The sequence below is a fragment of the Lonchura striata genome, chromosome 10, assembly GCF_050655825.1.
Source record: "Lonchura striata isolate lonStrDom1 chromosome 10, ASM5065582v1, whole genome shotgun sequence".
NCBI classification, from domain to species: Eukaryota; Metazoa; Chordata; class Aves; order Passeriformes; family Estrildidae; genus Lonchura; species Lonchura striata.
The window spans coordinates 12,267,488-12,293,448 of record NC_140712.1 but is presented as its reverse complement, the minus strand read 5'-3'; the positions used below and the strand labels follow the sequence as shown (position 1 = coordinate 12,293,448).

Genomic DNA, 25,961 nt, shown 5'->3' with positions numbered 1-25,961 from the left:
GCACTTGAAGAGTTTTTTTCTTGTAACTGTGTCAGCCATAAGTACAATCAAATGGGTTTTCCCCTCTCCCCCCTCCTACCCCAGCTGTATGTGTCACTTTGATTATATCTTTAGCTACTAATCCTTAGTGAAGTAGACTGTTTTGCTGCCAAAATAGATTTGAATAAATGAATGTCACCTCTCTGAGATGGATATGCTTTTTATCAAATACAAAGCATAGTAATTATTTTCTAAAGCTAACGTTAAGCAGGACACTACTCATGTAAGTTACCCTTTGTATCATTCCACAACTGTATTGTCAATAAATACTTATTGAAAATATTGAGTGTTGGAGACAAACCAAAAAACAATGATGTTTTGGAGATCAGCAGCGAGAGTGGCACAGATCTGCCTTGGCAAATCTTCCTGGCATAGATCATTCCTGATTTTGCACAATGAGCAAAAGATACCCATATATCACTAATTATTCTATAAAGTAAATATATCAGTGTGTTTCAAAATTTAACAAATATTAGATAGAATTAAATGTTCGCTGTAGATTGTTGTAATGATGTTCTTTGTGATTTCTGGTGAATTACATGATGGATGCAGTGGTGATGTTCAGTAGGAGAAAGCTCACTAATAGAGAAGTTATCAGCAGCTTCATTTTGTCAGCTCTATTGATTTACTGTCTTATCCAGGAACAGAACTTGATAAACTAATACTAAAGCAGATATTACACAGTGACAGCAGTGGGAATTTGAGTCTGGGAAAGCAGAAATCATTCTTTGTTTAGGAGCCACAGGGCTATGAGATTAATGCCAAACTTCTCTTCAAAAGATATCAATAGGCCCAAAGAATTTTTTTTTTTCCTTTAAAAACAATCTTTCAGTTGAAAAAAATTTTAACCTTGTATTCCAAGTAATGCAAGCATGTCTTGAAATGGAAACAAACCAGTATTTCCTTTTCATAAAGTATTAATAATAGATACTTTACATCCTGATTCAACTAAAAAGTAATTATCATGTTCAAGTGGCAATCAGCATTTTGATTGGGTGAAATGACTGTCAACGAAGAAGCTGCATTTTTTGTTTTGTGATTTTATTTCAAAGATTAAATATTTAAACAAAAAGTGATAAACTGACAAATGAAGTGCACTTTTCAATTAAATGAGTTCATCATTAGTGCAAATTTGCCAAGCTGCAGATACTTTGACAATGATTTGAATGTTAATTGGTGCATGAGGAAGCTCAAAATATACCTGATAAGTTAAAGGAATTTCTGGGATGTTTTTGCTTTATAAATCACATTTTTGAAAATATAGTATCTGAAGAAAATTACTAATGGGTTATATCAAGCGGTCCTACTTCTTTAATGCAAAGAATTTTGACCATCTTATGTCTGAACTCTGAGGTTACATGAAGAAGGTAGAAAGGTCAGTGGGGGGCAACCAACAGTCCCAAGACCACTTCATAGTTGCCTTTAAGGCTTAAGGCTTTCAAAAAGTTGTGCTTAGAAAGTTTACTTTGACAAAAAAATAAAGGCAGAAGTTCAAGATTGAGTTACACATTAATTCTGAACAAATCGGTTTTGTTTCTTCTATTTCCTATCATTTTAGGTGATCTTTTTTCCTTTTCTCTCTGGAATGGCATCCTCTGAAAGTTTCTCAGGGAGAAAATGTTTAAAATTTTATATAATTGTGAAGAAAATAAAACAGAGGTGTCTTTTTATCTGACCAGAGTTACAATTAATTTACTTGAAGATTTATTTTAACTAAGATCTTCCTATGGAATTGTGAGTTTAGATATTCTGTGATTTACTCCCTGCCCTTCCTGCCTTAGATCAATGTGAAAGTTGAAAAGTGCTTTCTTCAAGTAATTGAAGGTATTAAGTGTAACAGACCCTGGGAGAAACCTTTGTGAGCTGTTGTATCATTGTTTGAGGATTCTGTTAGGCAAGCTCAGAAAAAGAATTATCACTGCTTTTCTCTTTAAAAAGTGAGATATAATGATTCACAATAGAGGATAAGAAATCTAAGCTTTTATTTTTGACCACTATTACTAAAAATCGACAAACAGGAATGTAATGTGCTCTCTTCCACAATTAAATTTCAGTTCTCTCCTTTGCTTCACAGTTCAAAAGGGCACCATGGTAACCTTTTTTTCTCTTCCTCTGTGTCCAGTAACCATGTTTTAGAATTTTGTAGGTTGTTTCTGGACTGAAGTTAAATTATTTATTATTGGTTTCATTGGTAACCTGTGGCTAATTCAATGTGTTATAGAATTATACAGCTCCTGGTGCACATTTGTAATTGAATTATAGTGTTTTGTGAGCATTTGAGGGAATGCTTTAAAAACTGCTTCAAAAGATTGAAACTCAACAGAGTTCTCATCAGAGAAAGCTTACAAGTGATAATGGATGTTTCACATAAACCAGGAAAAATAAGCTAGTTAGTATGAATCAGCTGGGCTGTTCTTCATGGGCACCATTCTGTGGAGGCAAAAGCTCCCTTTTGGAAGGTAGTGAAGATAAATAGGATTGTGGAGGCAAGAATGCATTCCATTAGAGAGAATTGGGATTGTTAGTTATGAGGATTGGCAGAGAACCTCTCACAGTGCAAAAAAGGGAAGCAAGCCCTAGGGTGAGGAGAGAAAAATACTGGGATAACCAGCAGTCATTTCAGTGGGAGATCTAGGATAGGAGAGAGAACTGAGAGCAGCCAAGAATGGAGCACTGATGAACTCTGAATCCTAGCACAAAGAATGACAGGTCATACACTGAAAAGCTAATGAATTATATTGATGGAATCCAAGCAGTAGCTGGAGGGAGAAGGACTAGGGGAAAAAAGATCCAGGAGAGTAAATTGCCTTGCTTGCAGATACATTATAGAAGATATAACTTCACAATTGTTGCAATCACTCATTTTCTTGAATCCTAGCAGCATCTGCCTTAGAGTTTCTACTTTCACTCTGCATCTTTCTTGGGATCTACCTCTTCTTACCTGTTTTCAGATTGGCAGGGTTGAATGTTTTAGTTTACTACCAAATAATTTTTTTTCAAGTTTGGTGGTGTCTTTTTCTAACTCTTATGTTGCTGCCACTCTTGACAAATCATGAGATGGCTCTTAATTAGCACCTGTATCAGCACTATTAAATATATCCTTAGTTTTAGGTATATGACTGCACATTGTATTGAATGGAGATGCTGAAACTCCTCCACTGTCACTTCTGTTTCAGTGAGTTTTACCCTGCTATTGGGGTTTAACCCCAGCCAGCAACTAAACCCCACAGAGTTGCTCATTTGTTCTCCAGTGGGATGGGGCAGAGAACCAGAGGGTAGGAGTGAGAAAAGTTGAGGCTTGAGATAAAGGCAACCTGAAACCAGTTCCCCAGTGAAAAGTAGCAACTGAGTCAGATTCTGCATTTTAAAAAATTTTAGCAAGGATTCTACTTCCCTAGAAAAAAAACTAAAACAGTTTCTAGAATGAACACATTCCTAGAGAATAACAATGAACAAAATAGTCATAGGGAAAGAACACAATGGGGAATTAAATTTCAGAAGTAACATAGATTGTTCTTAAGTTACCTCTTCAAATACAATAAATTTTTTTATGTTCTTGATAAACCTGAATGGGGATAAAGCTCACTTTTCCCTCCTGGGTAAAAAAAAAAAAAAAAAAAAAAAGGTGTTTCTTGATTTATTCTTCAGTTATTGTTGTGCTTTTGCCCCTGTATTTGCTTTTCAACTGTGATCCCATCTTATGATCCTGTCCGAAATTGTGGCCAAGCTTTAATTAAATTGCAGCTGTCAAGAAGCAATTGCATTTTTACATTGGTTGCCTGTTCCCTGTTAATTGATATTAAAAAAAAAAAAATCTTAAATGTGATTTTATCACTTAATAGAATTAAAACTGCAAAATTTTATAAACTTAGCAAAAAAAAAAAAAAAAAAGTCTGCAAAAGTTTTAATGCGGAATAAGAAGTAGCTTTAGCCATCTTATTTTCAAAATCTCCAAAGCATTTTTCAGAGTAAAACCTAAACCAGCTCACAGGTGCGTTATGAAATACAAGAGAAATACAGTACCGTTTCCCTTCTTATTGCAAACCCTTCTTTTTAGAAGGAAACCTAGGTCTTAACAGTAAAGAAAAATTCTCAGCGTAGGGAAAACAGCCCCTGCACGGAGCCGAGCGCCCGCGGAGCCCTGTGCGGGCGGTCCGCGGCCGGCAGGGGGCGCGCGGGGAGCGGCCAGCCCGCCCCGGGCGCGGAGCGGGGCCCGCGGCGAGGCCCCGGCGCTGACCCGCGGGATGCTTTCTGTTGACGGATTGCATTCCGGAATGGACGGCTATTGCCTTCCTTTGATAAATGGGGAGAAATAACCATCCCTTAAGCAAGCTGGGGAGGTGATGGAGAAAGATAGCTTAGTTATCACATAGCTTAGTTATGTGACAGCTTTTCCAACTTTCAGGCTGAAATCCGTCATGAAATACAAACTTCTTCAAAGTCGTTCTATCCGTTTCCAACTGTCACCATTCAATATAAGTATTACACAGTAGAAATAGTCAAATAATAGCTAAACTAGTTATATATTATTTAATACTGGATTTATTACACAGAAGTAACAATGGAAATTACTGAAATGTTTTCTGTGGACAGACTTCTATTTCTAAGAATTCAAAGGATCATCTCAGAAAGTCCTGGTCAAGTAATCCTGGAAATAGGCACAAAGAATAGCTGTTTCCTCCATGCAGGTTTATAGTTGCCCGTTAGTGTTTGGGGTGTGGTTCGGGGTTGGTGGTGATGGTGTTTTCTGTGGGTGAGTTTTCAGTGTTGTTTCTCCATTAAGCTACAGGGTTTGGCTGGAATTGTGTAACAAGTTGCAACAACTCTATGCATATTGTATATGTACGTGTAATTACACATCTTTCTTCTCTTCCTTCTATGTGTGGAAGTTACTTCTTTAATGCTCTCTTTGGGAAATAGAGTAAATTGGTGTGAATCCTGAGAGTTCTTCAAGGCCAGCTTCATCAACATGTCAGGTTATTGCCAAGTAACCACTACAATGTGTAGGGCCCACACACACAAATTACTCCTTTGTGTTAGTTTCTCAAAAACTGTGTCCTTGTTTTATTAATACGCACAGGAGTTTCATTCCAGTCATTGATTTACAGCTATCTGAGCTTCCAAAGCTGTGAGAACTTCAGCTACTCTACAGAATTAAAACATCTGCTCACAACTAACTCTAGAGAGTGACCAGTCCTCTTATCTATGTGACAAGTGTATGAACAGAGGTACAATGTAACTTTGTTATGAATTTGGGTAACTTTACTTGTAATTAGTATGTATTTATACATTAAATTTCATTCTTAATTGGTCAGTATCATTACAAAGTCACTGTATATCTGGCTTGGAGAAGTTCTATATATAATTTTAACTTCAGGCAAGACAAGTCATGATGGGTTCTGAAGGTCCTTGGATTCATGTTTGCTTTTTTATTTCCTTATGAAATATCAATTGAATAATGCATCTGGTAGAGTAAAATGTCCTACTTATGATGGATTATCAAACAAGTTGAATAAGTTCAGCTTTCAGCTGAAATATTCAGCATGTGGTAACACAATAGATGAGTATAGACAGGGTCAACACTTAGGAGCTTCCTTGAAGATGGAAACATTAATCCAAGCATTCTGAGTTAATGTTACTGGTAAACACATTTTTTATTCAATGACAAAACCTTATATTTTTCCAAAACAGTTCCAATATTTACTAGTTTTCCTGGCTGTATTCTTAAGGTCATTTGTTTCATCTTGCTGAAACTGATACATATTTCTAAGCTTGTGACTACCTCAGGTGGACATGCTTGACTAGGCTGCCTGGTTTTTCCTTTTTTTGTCCTTACATAAGCAGTCCCGTTGATTTTGAGGGGATTTATTATTTCATCTTGTATAGTTAGGACTATAGCACTGAGTATTGATACCAGTGGAATATTTCCTATAGTGCACTTACAAGAAAGTTTTATTGTATATTTTGTTGGCATGTAATATAGCAGTTTTAAAGAATAAGTTTGATTCAGTTTAGACAGAATATTGAGTAATGGCTGTAGGCTAATAACTACTGTAAGATTTGAATAATCAAGCATTCATTCATCTGGTTCTTAACTATAAATCTAATTAATGGTCTGTTTATAGGTTGCATTTATGTCAGCAAGACATATAGGCAACCTATTATAATAAATATAATGGTCTGTAATTATTTCTGTAATGATATGCAAAAATCCAAAATATTAATTTACAACTGTACATAAGAGATCTGATTATAGAACTTTTCCATTTATAAATTGTACATAAAACAGAGTCCCAGGATGACAGTGCTAACAATAGTACAAGGATTGCAGAAAGTGAAAGCTACAATCAATAAGTTTTAACTATTACTAAAAATCGTTAAACACTCTTAAGTGCTGCCTTTTACTCAACATATGAAGAAAGTAACTGAGTTACTAGATTCTCTGTTACAAATGTCAGTTCTTACAGACTACCCAAAGTTTGAGGGTTTAATTTTTATATGGAAAAGATATATACTTTAATATTCACTATGGCGTTCCAGACATACTGTCTCCCAAGATGAAAGAGGATAATGACATACACGTGGGTTTATGCCTGTACACATGTTTTGTGAAACATTTACACTCTGGCTGTGTGTACACTTTGTAGAATGGTTTTATATAGGCTCATTCTGGATGCATTATAGTAGTCCTTCATAGGTCAGTTTTAAATATATTTTCAATATGTGTAAGGCAGAATGTGGCCTTACACTACTAAACCTGTTAACATTTTAAAAACACCTGATGTACTCTGTGCAGGATAATTTACTAACTGCATGCACAATAGTAATCCATTCTGCTATTTGAAGTGCAGTAAATAATACCTAGGCAGCAGGACTCGGCCATTTAACTGGGGACATATAAGTGCTTTTCAGGGAAAGTGAGTGATACATTTCTTACTATGATGAGCACCCTTAAACTATTGTGGAATGATAGTAGGTTTATTTGGCAGATTCATTACAAATACTACCAGCTATTGATGAAAGCAGTGCTGTAAGAAGTAGCTACACAATCGTTTCGGTGGGTCATGTCAGACTGCTAAATAAAAGGTTGGGGTGGAGCAGGGCCCTGCCAAGCAGGAGATGCTGTCTCCCGCTGTTCCCTCGCGGGCACGGATGCGCACCTGGCAGCTCCGACGCACTGCATGTGTTGTTCCTGCGAGCAGGGCTGCTCCGGGAGCCTGAGCGGCTCTGCGAGCACAGGGGCTGCTGCGCGCAGGAGGGCTGCGCCTATTGCAGCGGGTGCTGCATTCGGGAGCAGCGGCAGGAGAAAGCGGCAGCGGGGGAAGCTCCCGGCACGAACAGCCCCAGGATGATTACTGTTCTCTCGTGTTGATGTTGTTTTTGAGCCGGAGTAGGACGCTGACTCCTGCTCTGCTGTTACACAGGAGAAACAACCCTGAGCTGCAGAATGAATTAGTAGCTAACACCACGATTACTCTTAGCGGTTAGCGCAAGTTGTGGGAGGGAGAAAAATGGGAGAGGAAGGAAAAAAAACCCCATTTAATGCTGCCTAGGGAATACCGTGGAATTTAGAACAGATACCGTTGTAGACTACCAGCATGCCTGACTGCACTTGACTTGAATCGCTGGGAAGCAGCCTCATGTTGTATCATTTAAGGCTGAAGGAAGAACAGCAGAATAGTGATGGATTTGTGTACAGTGTTTCTGCGTAAATGGAAAATAATATAAAGATGGTGGTATGTAATTTGTATTTTATTTTTAAGAAGAATTTAATCCAGGTATGTATGCTCTTTGTATTTTTGTCTAGTCTGCATACAGTTTTTGGTTTCCTTTGTTTCCTTTGCTTATTTTCATTCTGAATGTACCTCCTGCTGTTCTTGCTAATGCAATGCATTCATTGATTTGTAACTGATTTGCTTTCTAATGCTATAATGTTGATGAAACTGTCTGGGCTTCTGACTTCATTAAAAACCGGAGGAGGTTATTTTGTAAGGTTGGTAACTTTACAGTGTAAGCTGAGTAAGATAGTATGGTGTTGGATTTTTCAATGAGTTGGTATGTTTAAATTGATATTAAAATATAAAAAAATAATTATATTAATATACAGTGAAAGTACAGTATGTTTTGCTTATTTATGTCAGTACCTTTCTCCTAATTTGACAGGATTAGTAATAAATTGAGCTTTACAGATGCTTATGTATTTCTGGGTCTTGATTAATCTCCAAGATGAACACCCTGCAGCTTTCTTTTGAAGAGGCAGCTTGCTTAGACTACATGTTTGATTCCGTTCCACAGCTAAATCTGTCTTAGAGTACCCTTTATTATGTACTCCAAGCCACAACCTAAAAAACCACCATAACTATTTCATAGGTTTTTGTGCATGATTTTAAAAGATAAAATTAGTATTTTTCCTCCTGAAATTTCAGAGGCCAATAGTAGCTGAAACTATTTTCTTACTATGAGACTGGTGGTCATTTTGCTTTAAGAGGAAGAATTATGCAAATATAAAAATATGACTGCATTGTTTAGCCCTCACCTTTCTTCAGTCACTTGCCTCCTTTTGCATTTTCTTAATATATTCTTTCATCTGACATGTAAGAAGTGAAATAGAGCACAAGGCTATGTGCCCTTAAACTAAGGACACTGATAGTTGTCTTATAAATGGCTAGTAAAAATGTATTAAAACACTTAATGTTTATTTGATTTTTCATTAGTCTTGAAATATCTTAAGGCATTCTGCTGCATTTGTAATTTCAATGCAGTCTAGTTATAAGTAATATTTTTCTTAATAACGTGTTGATCTATAAAGGTCTAATATTAGTTCTAGCATCATAATACTGTTGTTAACCCCTGGCTGGCAGGAACTCTTACGCCTTAAAAACATTAACTGAAGTAACATCAGTTGCTTTCTGATGTGAAAATGAAACTGTCTGTAAAGTTGTAGCCATTTTTCAGAGAGGGTGACACTATACTTGCTTCCTGTTGGTGATTATATAAAATAGATGCCTTTCTTTAGGATAATACACAACTATGATCTGGTAATTAAAAATTACCAGATACTTGATACATACAAATGTTCTAAAAGTCAGTGCTAAATCTTACAATCTAAACCAACAAACATAGTGAGAAAAGCAGTGAGACAATGCTGTTGAGTCTAAAAGCACCAAGATGAATGATAAGTAGAATTTAAGGTTTAAAGCATGTTTCATTCATCACAATTTCCTTCTGTAAGGGATATAATGTTAGGAATTATGATTATGAATTAAGATTAGCTGTCATCTCAGAGAAAAAAGCCATGATGTAAGATAAAAGATGGTTCTGTAAGGTGAATGTGCACAACTTAGAGAATTGCATAAAGGATTTCTGTCACTATACCATTTGCTTGATCCTGCAGTGATGTCAGCACATTATCATAATAACTATATGTTACTGTGAAAACACTTAAGAAATCTCAGGTAAAGTACTGGGATTCCAGAGTGTTACACAGTAGGAGAATACTCATAGCTCAGAATATCTCCCAATTCATTAAAGCACCAATGAGGACTGAAAATTCCAAATTTTCCTTTTTCCTTTCCGAATTTTCCTTTAGTGTTATGAAAATGCGGGGAGAATGTAGTATTAATAGCTTCTGCCTTGTGAGACCATTACAGCTCTGAAGCCTAAAAATTCTTTGGCACCTAAGAAGTTGTTACACTGGTTTTATTTTTCTCATTTGTGTCATTCACTTAAGTTGGTAACAGAGGTTCTTGCTTTCAGGTGCAAATCTGAGTATCACACTTGTCAGTATATGAAGTAAAGACAGCAGAGGGTTTTCTTAATAAAATTTTTGGAGCAAATTTAGAAATATGTTTAATGTCTACCATCCTTATCAGTGAATGTGTTTCAGGTGTTAAGCATGGTTTCTATCTGTGTCTGCCTACTCATCCTAATGTATGTTGTTGTCAACAGTACTTGTAGTCATTTGTGCTTGTGGTATTTTTCAAATCAAATATTGCACATGATTGCTACCATTTTTCAAATGAAAGACCACTTCATCAAAAGCTTCCCTTTTCATAACTTTTTGTTCAAAAACTTTGATGTTACTATTAGTTTAATAGGTTTTAGAAAATATGTAAAATCTCTGTATGCAGAGGAATGGAATCCAGAGGGCTTAATTTGCCCATATAAAGTTGTTCTCTTACTTGTAAGTAGTTAAAAAAAATGCCCCCAAACCCTAAAGAAAGAAAAAAAATCAAAGCTGTAGAGTGATGTAGTGCACATGTGGTCACTGAGTTCATGGTAAACTGTCCAACAGAAATCTAATTTAGGGCAGTGTGTTGCCCATTCCAAGGCTCGGGCCAGTACAGTTGGAGGATTAAAATTCTTATCTGAAAGAAAATGGGATTTTTTTTTTTTAGTTATATTTTCTGATGGAATTACTATCCTGACAAGTTGCTGAATTTTTTGAAATGTTAGTATCAAAAGAAACTTAGAGTACACTAAGTATACTGCAAATACAAACTCTGCATCTATGTTATGCTTCAGTGTAAATTAAATCACTTGGGTTCCCAGCGTATAATGTTTAAAAGACCCTCTATTAAAACGCAGGCAAAACTAGGGACAGAACTGAGATTAAGTAAAAATGCATGTTGATACATTCTGTTTTTTAATAGGCACTAAATAGGTTCTGATTATTATACAGTAGCTCTTTTATTTATGGCAATCTGACATAATAGCAAGCTGGTAATAGTCTAACAATACTAATATGTCCAGTACTGACTTAGTTATACAAAAATCTCCATATAGTCGGCAAATAACTTTTTCCTCCCCAAGTTTTCCATTCCTTTAGTAGTCTGCATTTAAATATAAATGAGCTATTTGGTGAAATTCTCTCAAATCTTAGCAGTTTTTGTACTGAGTATTGACTAAAACCAAGTTTTTGTATAGGACAGCATATATCATGTATACAGCTGTAAGAGGGGGAAAAGGTCATTATTACCACCTGGTTATACACTACAGTGCAATTTTATTTTTTTTTTAGTTAAAAAGTCAAGGAAACCACTAGAAAGATTAAAGAGAAAGAGGTCAGTACATTTAGTCAAATAACATTGAAGCTGTTATCCAAATCATTTCAAGTCACCTACATTATCTATTGTCTCTCCAAATGGCCCCAGTTTACCTTTAGAATCTGTTCTGTAGCTTGTTACATCTCAGTAGTAATCTACTGTATTTGGTACATCTCTTCCTCTGTTTTCAGTCTAGTCATGGCCATTGACCTTTAAGAACAGTTGTTTCAATTACAAGTTTTCATGTTTGTAATGTAAATGCCACACTATAGATTTGTTTCTAAGGAAATAGCGTTCTAAATGCTTTCAACAGTCTTAGTAGTAGTTAATAAAGAATTGAATTGCAATTGCCTCAGTTGCCTTAACAACTTTGTAGAGAAAAATGTAAATATTACAAAGGCGTAGAGAATAGTGTAACTAAAAATGTAATTTTGCAAGTTATTGTAAAATAGTGTGATTTTCTTCAATTTGTCTGTCTTCAACAGTAATTGCAAAGAAACCCCCCATCTTTTATTGAACAAGAAAATTCCTCTCTTTTTCTATAGTGGTTAGAGTAGTAGGGAAGCAGCGAATATGACTTTTCTGTCCAGAAAAATTACTCATCCTAGCTTGCTAGGAGCTTACATTTTCTTCTTGGTTAATCCAAAAACAATGTGCTTCTATACATTACAAAGTAGTTTAATGGCAACTGCTTAACTACTGAGTTAATTCACTAATGCACAAAGTTCTATATATTATTTCTGGGTTAGTCATTCTAAGTCATAATAAGCCAGTCAGGTTTAACCGTGTGCTGTTTCCACCTTTTTTCCTTAAACTCTGTTAAGTTGTATGCTGATAGAAGAGATACAGAATAGACATGAACAACCAGTCTTGCAGTATGATTGTTGAATTTTTAGGTTGGAAGAATCTGTGGTGTGCCCCATGAATATATGTGCAACCTCCTCAGGACAGCAGTAGGCCTTGTAGGTTAAAAAATTAGCAGATTATAGGGTTTTAAGATTGGGGTTTGAATCAGCAGTTTGGTGGTTAGTTTTACTTTTTACATTCTCATAAATAGAGAAGGCAACATGTTCTGAGGGTATTTGGATATGCATAAATAGCATGATCTATAAAGAGATATTAGCAGGTAAATAAGCAGATATAGTAAATTTTCCAAGTAATTTCGAAGAATAAGAATATCTTCCTAGCCAAAGGGTGAGAGTGCTGATAGCGCTCCATGCTGGACTCACAACATCCATGTGTGAATGTTGGAGGGGCTGAAGGGATAGGCAAAAGTCTGCTGCTGTGAAAACCTGAGGAATTCTTGGAGCAAAGAGTAGTTATCCAAAAGAGAAAGCAGGTCTCTTCATTGCTCCCATCCCTGCCTCTGGTCAGGGTCTTCAGGCAGGTCATCCTTGCAGCATATGCAGTGTTAAGAAAAGTGTCATTTTACCTTGAGACTCACAAATTACACAAATTAAAAATGTGAGTAGTTAAAACTACAGGGAGAATTTGGGAATAATATAAAGGACCAGATAAGTGCTCTAAATTAAGTTCTTCTGAATTAGGTTAGTTGAGATGATTGTCAATATACTGTTCCTGTTATAGTAAATTAATGAAGCAATGTGGAGTGTACACTGTTCTTGCTAATGCAATGCATTAGCAAAAACTAATAATGCTTGTCAAAAGAAGGGAGCATAGGTTTCACCCAGCAGACCTGGGCTGAGGGCAAGTACTCTTATGACAAGATAACCTTAATCCCAGGCAAGCATAAAGACTGGTAAAAGACCATAATTAATATGTCTGTATATCTGAATTCTTGATCCCTTATGTTCCTGATAGTAAGAGAACCTCTCTTAGTCTCAGTTTCTGCAGATGCAGGGTAGACTGTTTGCACTTTTTTTTTTTTTTGGTATGTTTAATTAATTAATTTCTAATGAGTATTTTGCATATCACAAAAATATGTTTCTGTCTATAGACTCTAGTGACTATTTTGGCAGCAATACAGACTAGTATTACTGCAGATGAAGAATTCTTGGTTTTGTTTTGGTTCCCCCTACCATCTTGGTGTTGTCAACATGAACTGTCATAGGGTATTTTGTAGAGAGAAACTGCACTTCAGTCTCACCTTCTTGCCTGCCCCCTTTCAATACACACAGACCCCTTGTAATTGATTAATAGTGTGAAGGTTAAGCAAGGCTATGGTTCTGCCTGGCTCTTGCTTTATAAGAGGACAGTCTGCATCCAAAAAGCGACTTCTAACTGGAGAGAGCTGCTGCTCTGCAGCTTCATTTACTAGCATCTGAACAGAAGCTGAGCAGTTATCTAGCTATTCTATTTAAATACTAAAATTATATTTTTAAGATGATTCACTTGTTGTTTTTTTTTTTTGTAAAAATAAAGGGCTGGATTTGTTAAAATAGTTTTTTGAAATAGGGGTCTGATGTTCAGATATGTAACTAAAATGCTCTGTTTGCATTATTTAAAAAGCTATCATTTTTAACTCTGCCCACTCCTCCCCCCTTCTACCTTACACATTAGTTTTAGATTTGGAAGAAGATCCTTTATAAACTATGCTTCCAACTGACATTTTTATTTTGGCAATGCTTTGTAATCAATAAATCCAGTTGAATATGCTTGAAACTGTTCTACATTATGTGTTCGCCATCAGGTTGATTGACAAAGTTATTTTCAGACTTGCTATGGGTCAAAAGTTGATGGATGTGTCAGTTTGTCCTTTCTTTGTAGAAGGACCCCATTAAGAATTTATTTTAGTTCTAGTCTCATAATCCATAATGCTTTCTAGTTTCTTGCTCTATTACCATCTGGCATAAAGTCCATACCTTACTGCTGTAATATTTCAACATGAATCCTTATGAGTTGAATTTCAGCATAAAAACTGTTTTCATTCAATAAATAAGCAAAGTAAGAATTTAAAAAATTAGGTCATAATGGTTTATCTGGAGACCTGGATAAAATGAGAAAGAACAAAGTCAATCATTTGAATGAGGTGCAAGTTGTCATTTGGAGACTATGTGCTTTTTGAGAAACCCATCTTATGGAGTTTTAACTTTACATGGATTTAAAATGTTAAGAACAACCCTTGCAAATCTTTACAAAAAGAAATGGATGAGACCTGTAATGATTCAAACTTGATTCCATGTGTAGACTTACTATTGTAGAAAATGAGTTTTTGACAGAGCAATGGTAGGCTGTAAACTGATTAACAGATCATATGACTAATACAGCTGAGATGGAATAGAACTCGCATGAGAGAACATAAATCTGCTCCATTTAGCAGATCTCCCTGTGTTTGTAACAGTACAGCTTTTAATTCACTATGGCGTTGTCAGAAACTGGGTTTAAATAAATTCAGTTCTGAATGTTCAGCTGTTTGTAATACTTTCAGTTAACTCTGATAAAAAGCCTTGGTTAAACGCCAGGTAAAACACACACACGCGCGCACACACGCACACGCACATATATATATATGTGTGTGTGTGTATGGCTTGCTATGAAATCAAGATTCTTCTGCAGAGAAGCATTAAACCTTATTTAAAGTAAGTGGAAATGTTCCAGATTCCAGTGATAACTTCATTATTTCTTGATGCTTTTTAGATTGAGACAGGAAACAAGCCTTCTGGCTTGTCTATACGTTGTTGATTTGAAGTCATTTGAAGCATGTCCAAGTCATCTAAGTGGAGTTTATATAAGAGAGCATTTAAAAATCTGTGACTATGTGGGCAAAGGAGGTAGGCAATCACACTTCAGATCTTGTTCAATAAATGGTTACAAGCATTCAGTGTAAGAGCTGAATGGTTAACAAGTGTTTCTACATCCAGAAACATGCCTTTGACGTTGAAAAGTGTCCCAAGATGGTTCCTTTCTCTACTAATAATATGTGAGAACAAGGCAGCCTTGGCTCTAGTGAAACTTCTCAATATTCTGAGAGATGTCGTTTGCATTTCTTGAAAACTGCATGCAGTCTCATTGGCCATTCTTTTGCTTCGAAGTATTGCTTGCTCTTAATTCAGTCTTGATGCTTTAGGCATAAGCCTATATGAAAAAGTGGCAAGGACTGTGCTGATGCCTGTGTGTTAAAAATATGATTCATGTCCCCCAGATATTTAATCTTTTTATAAAATAATAAATAGACACTTTGGCAAGAGTGAAGAATGTTATCTATTCTTCTGCTCACTCTGCATCCCAATTTTGTTATAACTGGAAAGGAAATAAGTCTGTTTACATCCTCTGTTCCAGGATTCCAGAAGCCACCCAGGCTTTTAGCAGCTTTTCCTGTGCTCTGTGCAGAACAGTGCATTTTGCCGCTGCAGTATTTATGAGGGTTTAGCGTTTATTATTTACCTTTACATATGTGTATATATGTAATGAATAAATATATAGAGTGTAATAGCAAGGTCAGTGAAGACAAATTATGCAATGCAAAGACCACATCTTGAGGTATGTCAGTGGATCATGATGTTTCATAGAGTGCCAAGATGTTTGCAGACAAGGACAGTTCATATTATCTACTCCTCTTCAGACACCACAGAGCAATTTTTAACCCTTTATCTAAACAGATTTCTTAGTCTGCCAAAGAATGTTTAGTTGCTTTAAGAATCAAAATGGCCATTTTAAGAACTTCTTTGATGGATTTTTCAGAGCTGGATTTTTCTGAGCTGGTTGCCTTGTTTATTATTCCACAGCTGTGATACTGGGAGGTGAATGGTATGCTGTACAGAAGAATACATTGACATGTTTAAAATGTATTGACTACATTTCTATGGAACACAAGCTTTTGTTGTATGGAATGGAAACTTTTGGATACCTCATGGAAGCTTTTTAGGCTTCTTTTAGATCAAATAGTTTTCCTATTGTAATGGTACCTATTTATGTCCTGGAACTTGTAAACTATGTTTTGTGTAGGTTTGCAGGGTTTTTTCTGTTATCAGAATAATGTCAAATTGAATAACCTGGATGAAAATTTCCATTAGTTGTCATTATTTTCTGCTATACTCTAGGAGTTGTTTTATTTTTACTTCTTAAAGAAGAGATACCAGGAAGATAAGCCCACTTCTGAGTCCTGGCTTATCATAGCATATTCGAGTCTGGTATCAAAGCAACTATTTCACAAACTATAGTCATATACATAATTCAATCTCAAGATAGAACACCACATTGTGTATACCATACTCACTTGTACCTGAATCCTACCTTGTTCCAAAAGATGAAGCAAGAGAACTTTCTACTTCTGTTTTGTTAGTTAGTAACCATTAGTTGTCTTGTCCTTTTTTTTTTTTTTTGATCACTGTTTTATATCATAAGGATCTCAATTGAAATGTCAGTACTCTGAAAGAAAGCAGAAAGCATTTTGAACTGAGTATCTCTGTTAAAGTCAGAGAATTAAACTGGATGAAGGCTGGAAATACATATAGCTTATTAGTTCTTGTTAACAATATTGCCTAGAACTGTTTTCAGCTTCAATATTTCATGAAAAAATCTATCCAGAATAATTAGGGGGAATCATCTGTGTTTTCATTGTAACCTAGTTAAAACATCATCAGTATTATTGAATGATACGTTTGCTTGACAGACATTGTAATGTCGTTCCCTCCTTTTTAGACACTTCAAGAAGCCATGTCCAACACAGTGAGATTTTGCAAGACATACAAAGCCTCTTCAGGATTTTGTTTCGAACAAGCCAATGTGTAATTTTTTTGTTTTAGTTTTTCTGTCACATTATTCCAGAGCATCAGTAGTTTTTATGGCTATTGTCTCCATTGAAACATTTGCCAATGATCCTTTTGGAGATACAAATACTTCTCTGGATCAAAAATTGTGTTTTATGGAAACAGCTTAAAATAAATTGCACTCCATGGTTTCTGTGCTCTTCAAGAGCCTGATCTCATCTTATATATATAAGATTTGCAAAGGAATGTTTACAAAGAAATCGGGAAATAGTACAAAAAGGAAGGAGAGTTGTCAGAACAAAAAGGAACAAGACTTAAGTCAGATTGGACAAACAAAAAATCCAAAATTTTCGAATACTTTAAAAAGCACCGTTAAAAAGATTGCCAAGTGCCCATCTGCTCGCAACTTATCAACTGAAGAAGAGGAAAGCAATAGAGAATTTTCACTTTCTCCAACATTCAGTTACAGAGTTGCTATTGCCAATGGACTGCAAAGGCATATTTTTGTAGCAAACACTAATAATGAAGATATAGTTCAAGACCTGTCTTCAAATGATAGCTCATGTTCTGAGTCATTAAGTGAAGTAAAAACGAATAGCAAGAAAAACGAATACTTATCCCACACAATGCCTGTCCGACGCAACAGGAAGAGCTTGAGCAGCCTGGCAGCCTCTGATGGAAGTTCGGATGGAGAGCGCACTTTACACACACTGAAGCTGGGAGCCTTACGAAAACTAAGGAAATGGAAGAAGAGCCAAGAATGTGTCTCGTCAGACTCAGAGCTAAGTTCATGGAGGAAAACATGGGGATTAAGAAGTAAATCTCTGGACAGAACTGGCCGTCACCAGAAATCAAATACTCTTGAACCTGGCTTTAGTTCAACAGGTTGTATTAGCCAAACCCATGATGTTATGGAAATGATCTTTAAAGAGCTTCAGGGAATTAGTCAAATTGAAACAGAACTCTCTGAATTAAGAGGGCATGTTAATGCTCTGAAACAATCAATTGATGAAATTTCTAGTAGTGTAGAAGTTGTGCAAAATGAAATTGAACAATTGCGAACTGGATTTGTACAGTCCAGAAGAGAAACTCGGGACATACATGACTACATTAAGCAGATAGGCCACCCAGGAAACAAAGCAAGTCTTAGGTTTCTAAATGTGCCTGAAGAGCGGCTGGAAAAAGCTGAAAGCATAGTTTACAAAATATTAATGGAAAAAATGGGATTCTCAGAGGCACAAAGCACTATTAAAATTGAGTTTGCCCAAAGGCTTGGGCAGCAAAGAGACTGTCCAAATGCAAAGCCAAGACCCATTCTTGTTTACTTTGAGTCATCACAACAGAGAGATTTGATTTTAAAAAAGTCTTATAAACTTAAGGGAACTGGCATTGGAATTTCTACAGATATATTTTCCCATGAAATAAAAGATAAAAAAGAAAGAGGGCTTCCTTCCTCTCAGACATATGAAAGCATGGATATGAAATTTTTAACAGTGGAGACAAAATCTAAAATGCATGACTGGGAGTCACCTGACAGTGATAAAGACTTGGAGTCAGATATAAATAAGAACAGTTATGCAAAAATATCTAAATCAGCATTTCAGATAAAAACAAGCACTACAAAGGGGACTACTGAGTCCCCAAACACTAAAGACCTTAACAGAACTGCTGACAATAGCACCTTTTCACACAGAAGTTATGACAATCAGTCACCAGAATTTGACACTATGGAAAAACAATCAAAGGCCTATTATTCAGATGTGACTCCTTTATGGCATTTACAGAATGACTTTGCAACACCAAAGCTTAGCCGTTCAGAATCAGATTTCTCAAAATTGTGTCAGTCTTACTCTGAGGATTTTTCAGAAAACCAGTATTTTAGCAGAACAAATGGCAGTTCATTGTTGTCTTCCTCTGATCGAGAACTTTGGCAGCGAAGGCAAGATGATTCTCTAAACTGGTATGGCAGTTCCCAGGAACAGACTTTTGCCCAAGACATGCAGCAGTATCCAGAGCAAAATGAAACAGGGAACATAGAAACTGTTGATAGTGGAGTAAGCAATGGAATAATCCGTGTGTCTGGAGATATAAACCATTATGATGATAGTCAGCTTTCTTTACAGGATGATCTTTCCCCATGGAAAAACTGGAATCAGTTGGAACAAGGGGCAGATTTGGGCCTAGACTCATCCACGCAGGAAGTTTTTGTGTATGATATGAGCAGCCCTTCAGACCAACAAACAGATTTTGGAAAGGGCCAAAGTTCTGACCTCCAGTATGATACTGAAAGCTATGATTTTACACTAGATGGTACTTCTCCATCTTGTCCGGGCCTTGACAGTGAAACACAAAGTCAGTGGACTGGTCAATATGATGATTATCAGGAAACAAATTCTATCTCCTCTTATCAGAATCAAAACAAATTGCCTATGATGTACCGAAGTCAAAGTGAACTACCAAGTGACGACTCGGAGGAAACTGCCCCTAAATCATGGCACAGCCGATTAAGCATAGATCTTTCTGATAAGACTTTCAGCTTTCCTAAATTTGGATCTACACTTCAGCGTGCTAAGTCAGCTTTAGAAGTAGTCTGGAATAAAAGTACACAAAGTTTAAGTGGGTATGAAGACAGTGGATCATCTTTTATGGGAAGGTTTAGAACATTATCTCAGTCTACTGCAAATGAATCAAGTACAACACTTGATTCTGATGTTTATGCTGAGCCCTATTGCTACAAAGCTGAGTATGAGGAAGAATTAATTGAACCATCTGGTGAGAATGAAACGGACTATGTAGAAGTAATGGAACAAGTCCTTGCTAAACTTGAAAACAGAACTAATAGTAGTGAAACTAGTGAGCAGATCCAAGAGTATGAACTGGACCAGTCTTTGTATGAAACTCCATATGCCATGCTACCAGAGGAACAATATGACACACAGTTTGACAGTGTGATCAGTGAAGAGATATTGGAAGTTGAAAGTGACTTGGCTCCTGAAGTAGAAATAAAGGAGGATGAAAATCAGAATGTCCCAGAGATGATTACTGAAGTTACTGAAATTCCAAAGAAAAAAAGAGTACGACCATCATTTAAAGAAGCTGCTTTGAAAGCGTACAAGAAACAAATGAATGATTTGGAGGAGAAGATCCTTGCTGGAGGTAATAGTGTTTTAATACTATCTTCTAAGTAAAACGTTGTTCTCATTAGAATTGGACATTGCGTTTTGTATAGTACCTCTTCTTGCTCCCATTGAATTCAGCAGAAAAAAACTCCTTGTATCTGGTTTTGTTAAGAGGGTGAAATAGTTCCACAGAAATAAAAATATTAAATTTTTTCAAATTCTTTTTAAATAGTTTTCTGAATATGTTTTGTGAGACATGCTTGTAAGAAACTATATTTCTTTGAATTTCAGTAACTTGAAAATTAAATTTCACGAGATTTAAGTCTTGAAAAGAACTGAATAGTATACTGTTCTTAGTTTCCTCATAGTTTTAGAAATGTATTTAAAGGAGTAATAGAGGCGTTCCGATACTACACTTTGCTTTCTTCAATAGTTTTCAAGGCATTGTTGGTTCTGTATTCATCCTGATGGGCAGTGTTCTCTACCCCCTATGCAACCCATAACATCTTATGTATTTATAAGAGTAGAAGTCTAAAGTGATTCTATGTCTGTTCTTACTTTGATTCTGTCCTTATTTGTACTCCCAACAAGCTCTCAGAGTAGTCAGTCCCCAGAATGGGATGAAAAGAGTGTGGAAGAAAGACAAGAGTGTAAATGGTAGCATCCATGTATGAAGAAGTTCCTTTAGGAAGGAACTAAATTCACAGGAGGGTTTGGCACTGATTTTTTCATTATTTTTTCTCTTTTGTATTATCAGACTTCAAAGCAGACAGTTGTATATATAACTTTAATAATATACAATGTAATTACTAGTAATAGACAAAGTAATATATTAGTGATACACAAATATGGTGATACTCAATGTAAACATTAATTGTAATTCTAATAACATCCATTATAATATTGCATGTGCATTTAATTGGGAGCATCATAATGACTGTAGCTAGCCAGATGGTAATTGTCACCTTGACTGAATCTTTCCTTTATCGGCCTTGGAAAATAATCACCTGATACAAAAAGATGAAAAACTGTGCCTTTAGCCAAAGATTGTAGTAGATTGTAGATTTAGTAGTAATGAGCTTGAGTTACTACAGTGTTTCTTTTGTACATGAACAACTACTTTTACAATAAATATATAGTCAACTTGAAAGTCAGTTACATATGCATTTAAATTTTGATAGTAGTAGAGTTTATTTTAAAGTCTATTTTACCTTTAACTAATGATACTCAATTGTATGCTTGTATTTTGCAGCGGTTTTTCTACAGTACTCTGTTAGACACTAGGTGATGTGTATATGAATGAACAGCTATCAACAGGACTTTCATTACTTCTTCCTGATTTTGTGAGGCATAGTAGAAGGGAACAACATCCATTTTACCTAGTCGTTGTATAATAGGAATATAATGGTCTCAGGAATATATTAAAGAAAGCACACAAGGAAGACCCCAAATTTTGAAACCCAAATTGATTCTTGTATTTAAAGTCTGCGTGTTTGGGAATAGTGGTAGATAACAGTTGCTAGAAAAAGAGAACTAACTTTGATAGATCCCATGCAATCCTTTATAGGAATTATTTTATAGGAATCCTTTAGTCTCTTTTACACTTCTTTTTGTCTTCTAATCTACTGACATTTTTTCTTCTGAATAACTGAAACTTTTCTTTTATTTACAGAGAATCCATTTGATACCAAGACCAGTTAATGAAAATGTGATACTGGGTTGTATTCTATTTGTATTCTATGGGACCAAGTGTCTGCATGGTTAGTAGATGTCATACTAGGACCTCCACTTACTTTTCAAAAAAATAAATTAATAGAATATTATAAAAGAGGAGGGAAATAAAGGAGAAAGGTAATACATGAGGAGGTTAAGGGGAGTTTAAAAATGAACTGCTACAACACACTACTTCTCAGCTCATTCTGAGAACAATATATATTCACTCTTGCACAGCAGCTCTGTTTCCTCTTCCTACTGTTTTCCATGCCATCAAGGAAGAGGATACATTTTTCAGTCAGGAATTCTGCTGCAGCAGTCATCAACTGGTTTTTACAAATGGGTCTTCCGGTGCTGTATCACACCTAGCAATACCTATTAGCAGTGCCTATTAGCAATACCTATTGTCTTTCATGGTTTTTATATCTAATGGATGAATATGATATTCTTACTTTATGTCTGTCCACAGAACACATAACAGTTCTTGAGAATTTAAAACTTACAAAATACCTTTTCTAACTGAAGTAGTCTATTCAAAGAATACATTACCTGAAAACTCTTTTTGTTGAGTGACAGGTAGTATTGTTGGAGGAAAATCTTTCTTTATCTCACTTTTAGCTTACTCTCAGTGAGCTGGATAATGGATATTATAGTCAGTCTATTCACAGATAATGAAATCCACAGGTGGGATGTCTGTCCTTGGAGGTAGTCAGAATCCATCTGGACACGGTCCTGGTCAGTCTGCTCTGGGTGGCCTGATTTGAGCACAGTTCTTAGACAAGGCCTCCATAGTTCCCTTCCAGCCTCAGCTGTTCTGTGATATGGAAATGCATTTTTGAATACTTTGTATGCAGCCTTTGAAGAGGGGTGTCTTCTTAATGTCAGTTTGGTTGCTAAGACAAAACACCTTCATTTTCTGTTTATTATTTGAATGGCACAGTCTAGAAAAAAAGATTTTTTTAAATCAGTTCTTAAAGGAGTTCTTCAGAAGTCCCAAAACATATTTTGTAACTTCTCATTTTTGACAACCTGCCTTCTCTTCTTTATGTGTGTAATTAGGCATGTCCAGAGAATACTTAGTTTGTCATTTAAGCAAATAGTTGTATAAGGTATTCAGTTTTCATTTTAATATTTACAGGAGCAATAATCACTTTTTTTTTTAAGTGACTAATATCTGTTCTAGGGTTTACATTACTTCTATGAACATTTTTGGGGCTTTATTACTCTCTTACCCCTGTAACTAATTCACAGTCAGCTCCAGAGTTCTTACTTCAGATGGAAAAGTACTAGAAAGAGAACAATTTATTTGAATTAATCTTCATTATATAACCAAAACCTAAGCTATTCTTCAATGAATTGTTTCTTTCCTCCATGTAAGCAGGAGTTGTTAGACAACAATCTGTCCAAGCAGAGATAGAACCATATAATATAGTAGTTTTAGTTCTTCACTTTAATACAAAAGAAGGGTTTGGAATGATATTATTTTCATTCTAGTAATGCATAAGGTAAGGCAAATAAATCTTTGGTACATAAATAATTTGTTAGTGTACAAGAACCTCATAAGATAGCCCTGTTCTTTGTCACTAGCTGGAGGAAAAAATACACTCCAGGCTGATTGCTTATGTATTATTTATTGGAAAATGTTTTTGGAGGCATACTGGAATGACTAGGTTATATGAATGAGAGGAGACATGAGCAGTACCTGAGTAATCCTCAGATTTAAAGTTCTGTAAGGGTATAGAGACATTGCATGGATGCATGCATATTAATGGAGGGATTGATGGCTTGAAAAAAAAAAAATGCTACCCTGTTGTTTGTTTCTTTTTACACTGTAATTGAGAATGACTAATGCTTTTATTCATTGTTCTAGTCCTCACTTGTTTTCTAGCTTTCTTTTTCCCTAGTGGCTTCTTTCATTCCATCCCTATCTTACCTTTTACAGGTGCCTTAGCATAAGCATGATTTTCTGTCCTGATGAAACTATGCCTCTGGAAAAGATTCCAGAGTTGCATGCACTCTTCTCAGTTGCTTTCAATAACAGACTCTTTCTATGAGTGGTAGTTTGTGAGCAGTAGCTTCTTGCTCCACTTGTTGAAGATCTTGGTCATCATTTGACATGTCAGATTTTAAAAATCATTCCGATTTTAAAATGCCTTTGGTCTGAATTTTCAGACACAGAGTAACCTCTAGACTGTTTATGATGTTAAGATGTGTGGAGTCATCTAATTCTATACACAGATGCAGTGGGAACTCAAGAGGACAGGGAACAGGAATTGGATTTGCCTCTTTCACAGGGGAGAGAATTGTTTTTATTGTATAGGAAGGATTTGTATTTCGGTTTGTGGTGTCTGACTGAAGAACAGAACTTGGAGATGAGTATGAATACACTCTTTATTTTGTTTAACATCTGAAACCAAAGGAACCAGTAATATATTACCTCACTGTCCTGGTGCTGTGGTCATTTGGTTCCATGTTAAGAAAAGCTGCCAGGAAAATAAGCTTATTTCAATGCAAATTCAAATTCTGCCTATTAAAACTATGATTTTTCTGAAACAAGTACTTATTTTCTTATTTGGACAGCTTTCTAGCCTTTTTTATGAAAACTGTTAGTAGGAATTGACTTAGCTGTATTTTCTCAAAGACTAAAGGCTTTAGAAATTAATCTAACCCTGGCTTGCTGTACCTGGACTTTTTTCCCTATCTCTTACCTTCATCATGTTTGTTTTTAATGCACTTGCATAGGTGCACAGTTACTCATAGCTAATAGCTGTTGTTAATAGTTAATAGTGTTGTACTGGTTTTGTTACGTGAATGTGTCTTAGATTTGGACTTGAAATGATCAGTGCTATGGGCCAGATGAAAATAAATTGATCTGGTATTGTTTAGTAAATTAACAGTCATTTTATAGCCACTCAGATGGAAATTGGATAAAAAAAACCTTACTCTGCTCATGAACATTCCTTACTCTTTGATGGTGACTGTAATGGAGAAATAAAAAGCTTATTAGAAGTTAAATTGGTTTTTTTATATGAAAGAGTTCCTCTGCACACAGTCTACTTTAACTGTATTGGGAAATAGACTTTAAGAAAGGACTACTGTTTGTACAAAGAGAAATATATCCCATTTTATTGCTTAATTGTTTGGGGTAACTACATTGACTGATTAAAATATGATGAGTTGTGTTTGGGTTTGGGGGGGGGGTGGATTTCTGTAAAACTAAAGTTCCTTTTCAGACTGCTGGTGCAGACTGGCAAAGAGAAGGATGTCCTAGACAGATGGCAGAAATTTAGTTTAGTGTTTAAAATACTGAAGCAATTAATAAAGATATAACATATATATTTGCTTGTATTATGCCAAACTGAGATGCCTGTTCTTTCATTGACCAGTACTAGCAGCTAATGCCAATCAGTCTTGTTCATAAGATAGTATAAAAGAGATTGTTGGTAAGTCATCTTTTGCCCTTTTTAATCAGTCTGCTTTTGTTACAATGAAAGTTACAGTTTTTCATGCTTTGGGAATTCTTTGAAAGCTAAGAGCATTCTGTTCTCATTACATCTTGTTTCTTCAAGTATTTTGTTGTTAAAAATTAAATATGCTTTTTATAAAATAACCAAAAATTAAATCTAAACTATCTTGAACTAATGCTGCTTTCAGTTGATACTGTATAGACATACTTTATACCATTGAGGGGTGTGTTAATGTAAACCCAGATTCTGCAGAATCCCCCAACCAGGCTTGAAGCTGAGTTGTGGCCACACTCTTAAGTTACCTGGAAGTTTGGCCTCACCTTGTTCAGAGTAATGAATGAAGCAGTTTTTTTATGTGATCTCTTTGAGAAGCTTTTCCTGCACTCAGCCCAATGGCATTTTGCACCTTCTGATCTCAGGCACAGTCTGATGGGAGGAAAAGAAAGTGGCCGAATTAACACAATTAGTCTTTGCATCACTGGGAAAGAATAGTTGAGACAGAAACACTCATAGTTAATAAAAGTAGCAGCAGTACCTAGCGCCAAGGTTTCTTGTTCTGTTTGAAAACATTGGAGCCACAGTGTTTAGTGATAAAAGGTTTTGTTTGATTTCCCACATCTCGTTTATTTATGGTTTGTTTGGGTTTTTTTCATAAGAGTGATAAATTACTTCATTAATATAAGGACTGATTGTGTAGTGGCTGATATAGTTCATCTGCAATGTTTAAGGAAAATGAATATATATTCACCTAATGTATCATCTATAAAGACATAGGTTTGGGGACAGAGTACTTTTCAACAGAAGGTGATTAATCTATTGTGCTTCTCTTCATGTGTAAATAATGTAAAAAGGCAGATTCTAGAGTGTTTTCGTCTGTGTAACTTCTCTGTTTACATCAGAAGATGGTCA

The 25,961-nt window shown here is 35.7% G+C and overlaps 2 protein-coding genes across 2 annotated transcripts in view; both read left to right on the top strand.

The window, feature by feature from the left end:
* The window catches only part of LOC110474214 (protein unc-13 homolog A-like), a 42,808-nt gene extending 25,776 nt beyond the window's left edge, over nucleotides 1-17,032 (top strand). Inside the window, exon 8 of the mRNA XM_085588721.1 lies at nucleotides 16,686-17,032. Within this exon, the coding sequence (XP_085444847.1) occupies nucleotides 16,686-16,775 (90 nt within the window). The 3' untranslated portion in view covers nucleotides 16,776-17,032. The remainder of the gene's footprint in view (nucleotides 1-16,685) is intronic.
* Nucleotides 16,935-25,961, top strand: part of UNC13C (unc-13 homolog C) — a 127,380-nt gene continuing 118,353 nt past the window's right edge. The window contains exon 1 of the mRNA XM_085588704.1: nucleotides 16,935-19,909. Within this exon, the coding sequence (XP_085444830.1) occupies nucleotides 16,939-19,909 (2,971 nt within the window). The 5' untranslated portion in view covers nucleotides 16,935-16,938. The remainder of the gene's footprint in view (nucleotides 19,910-25,961) is intronic.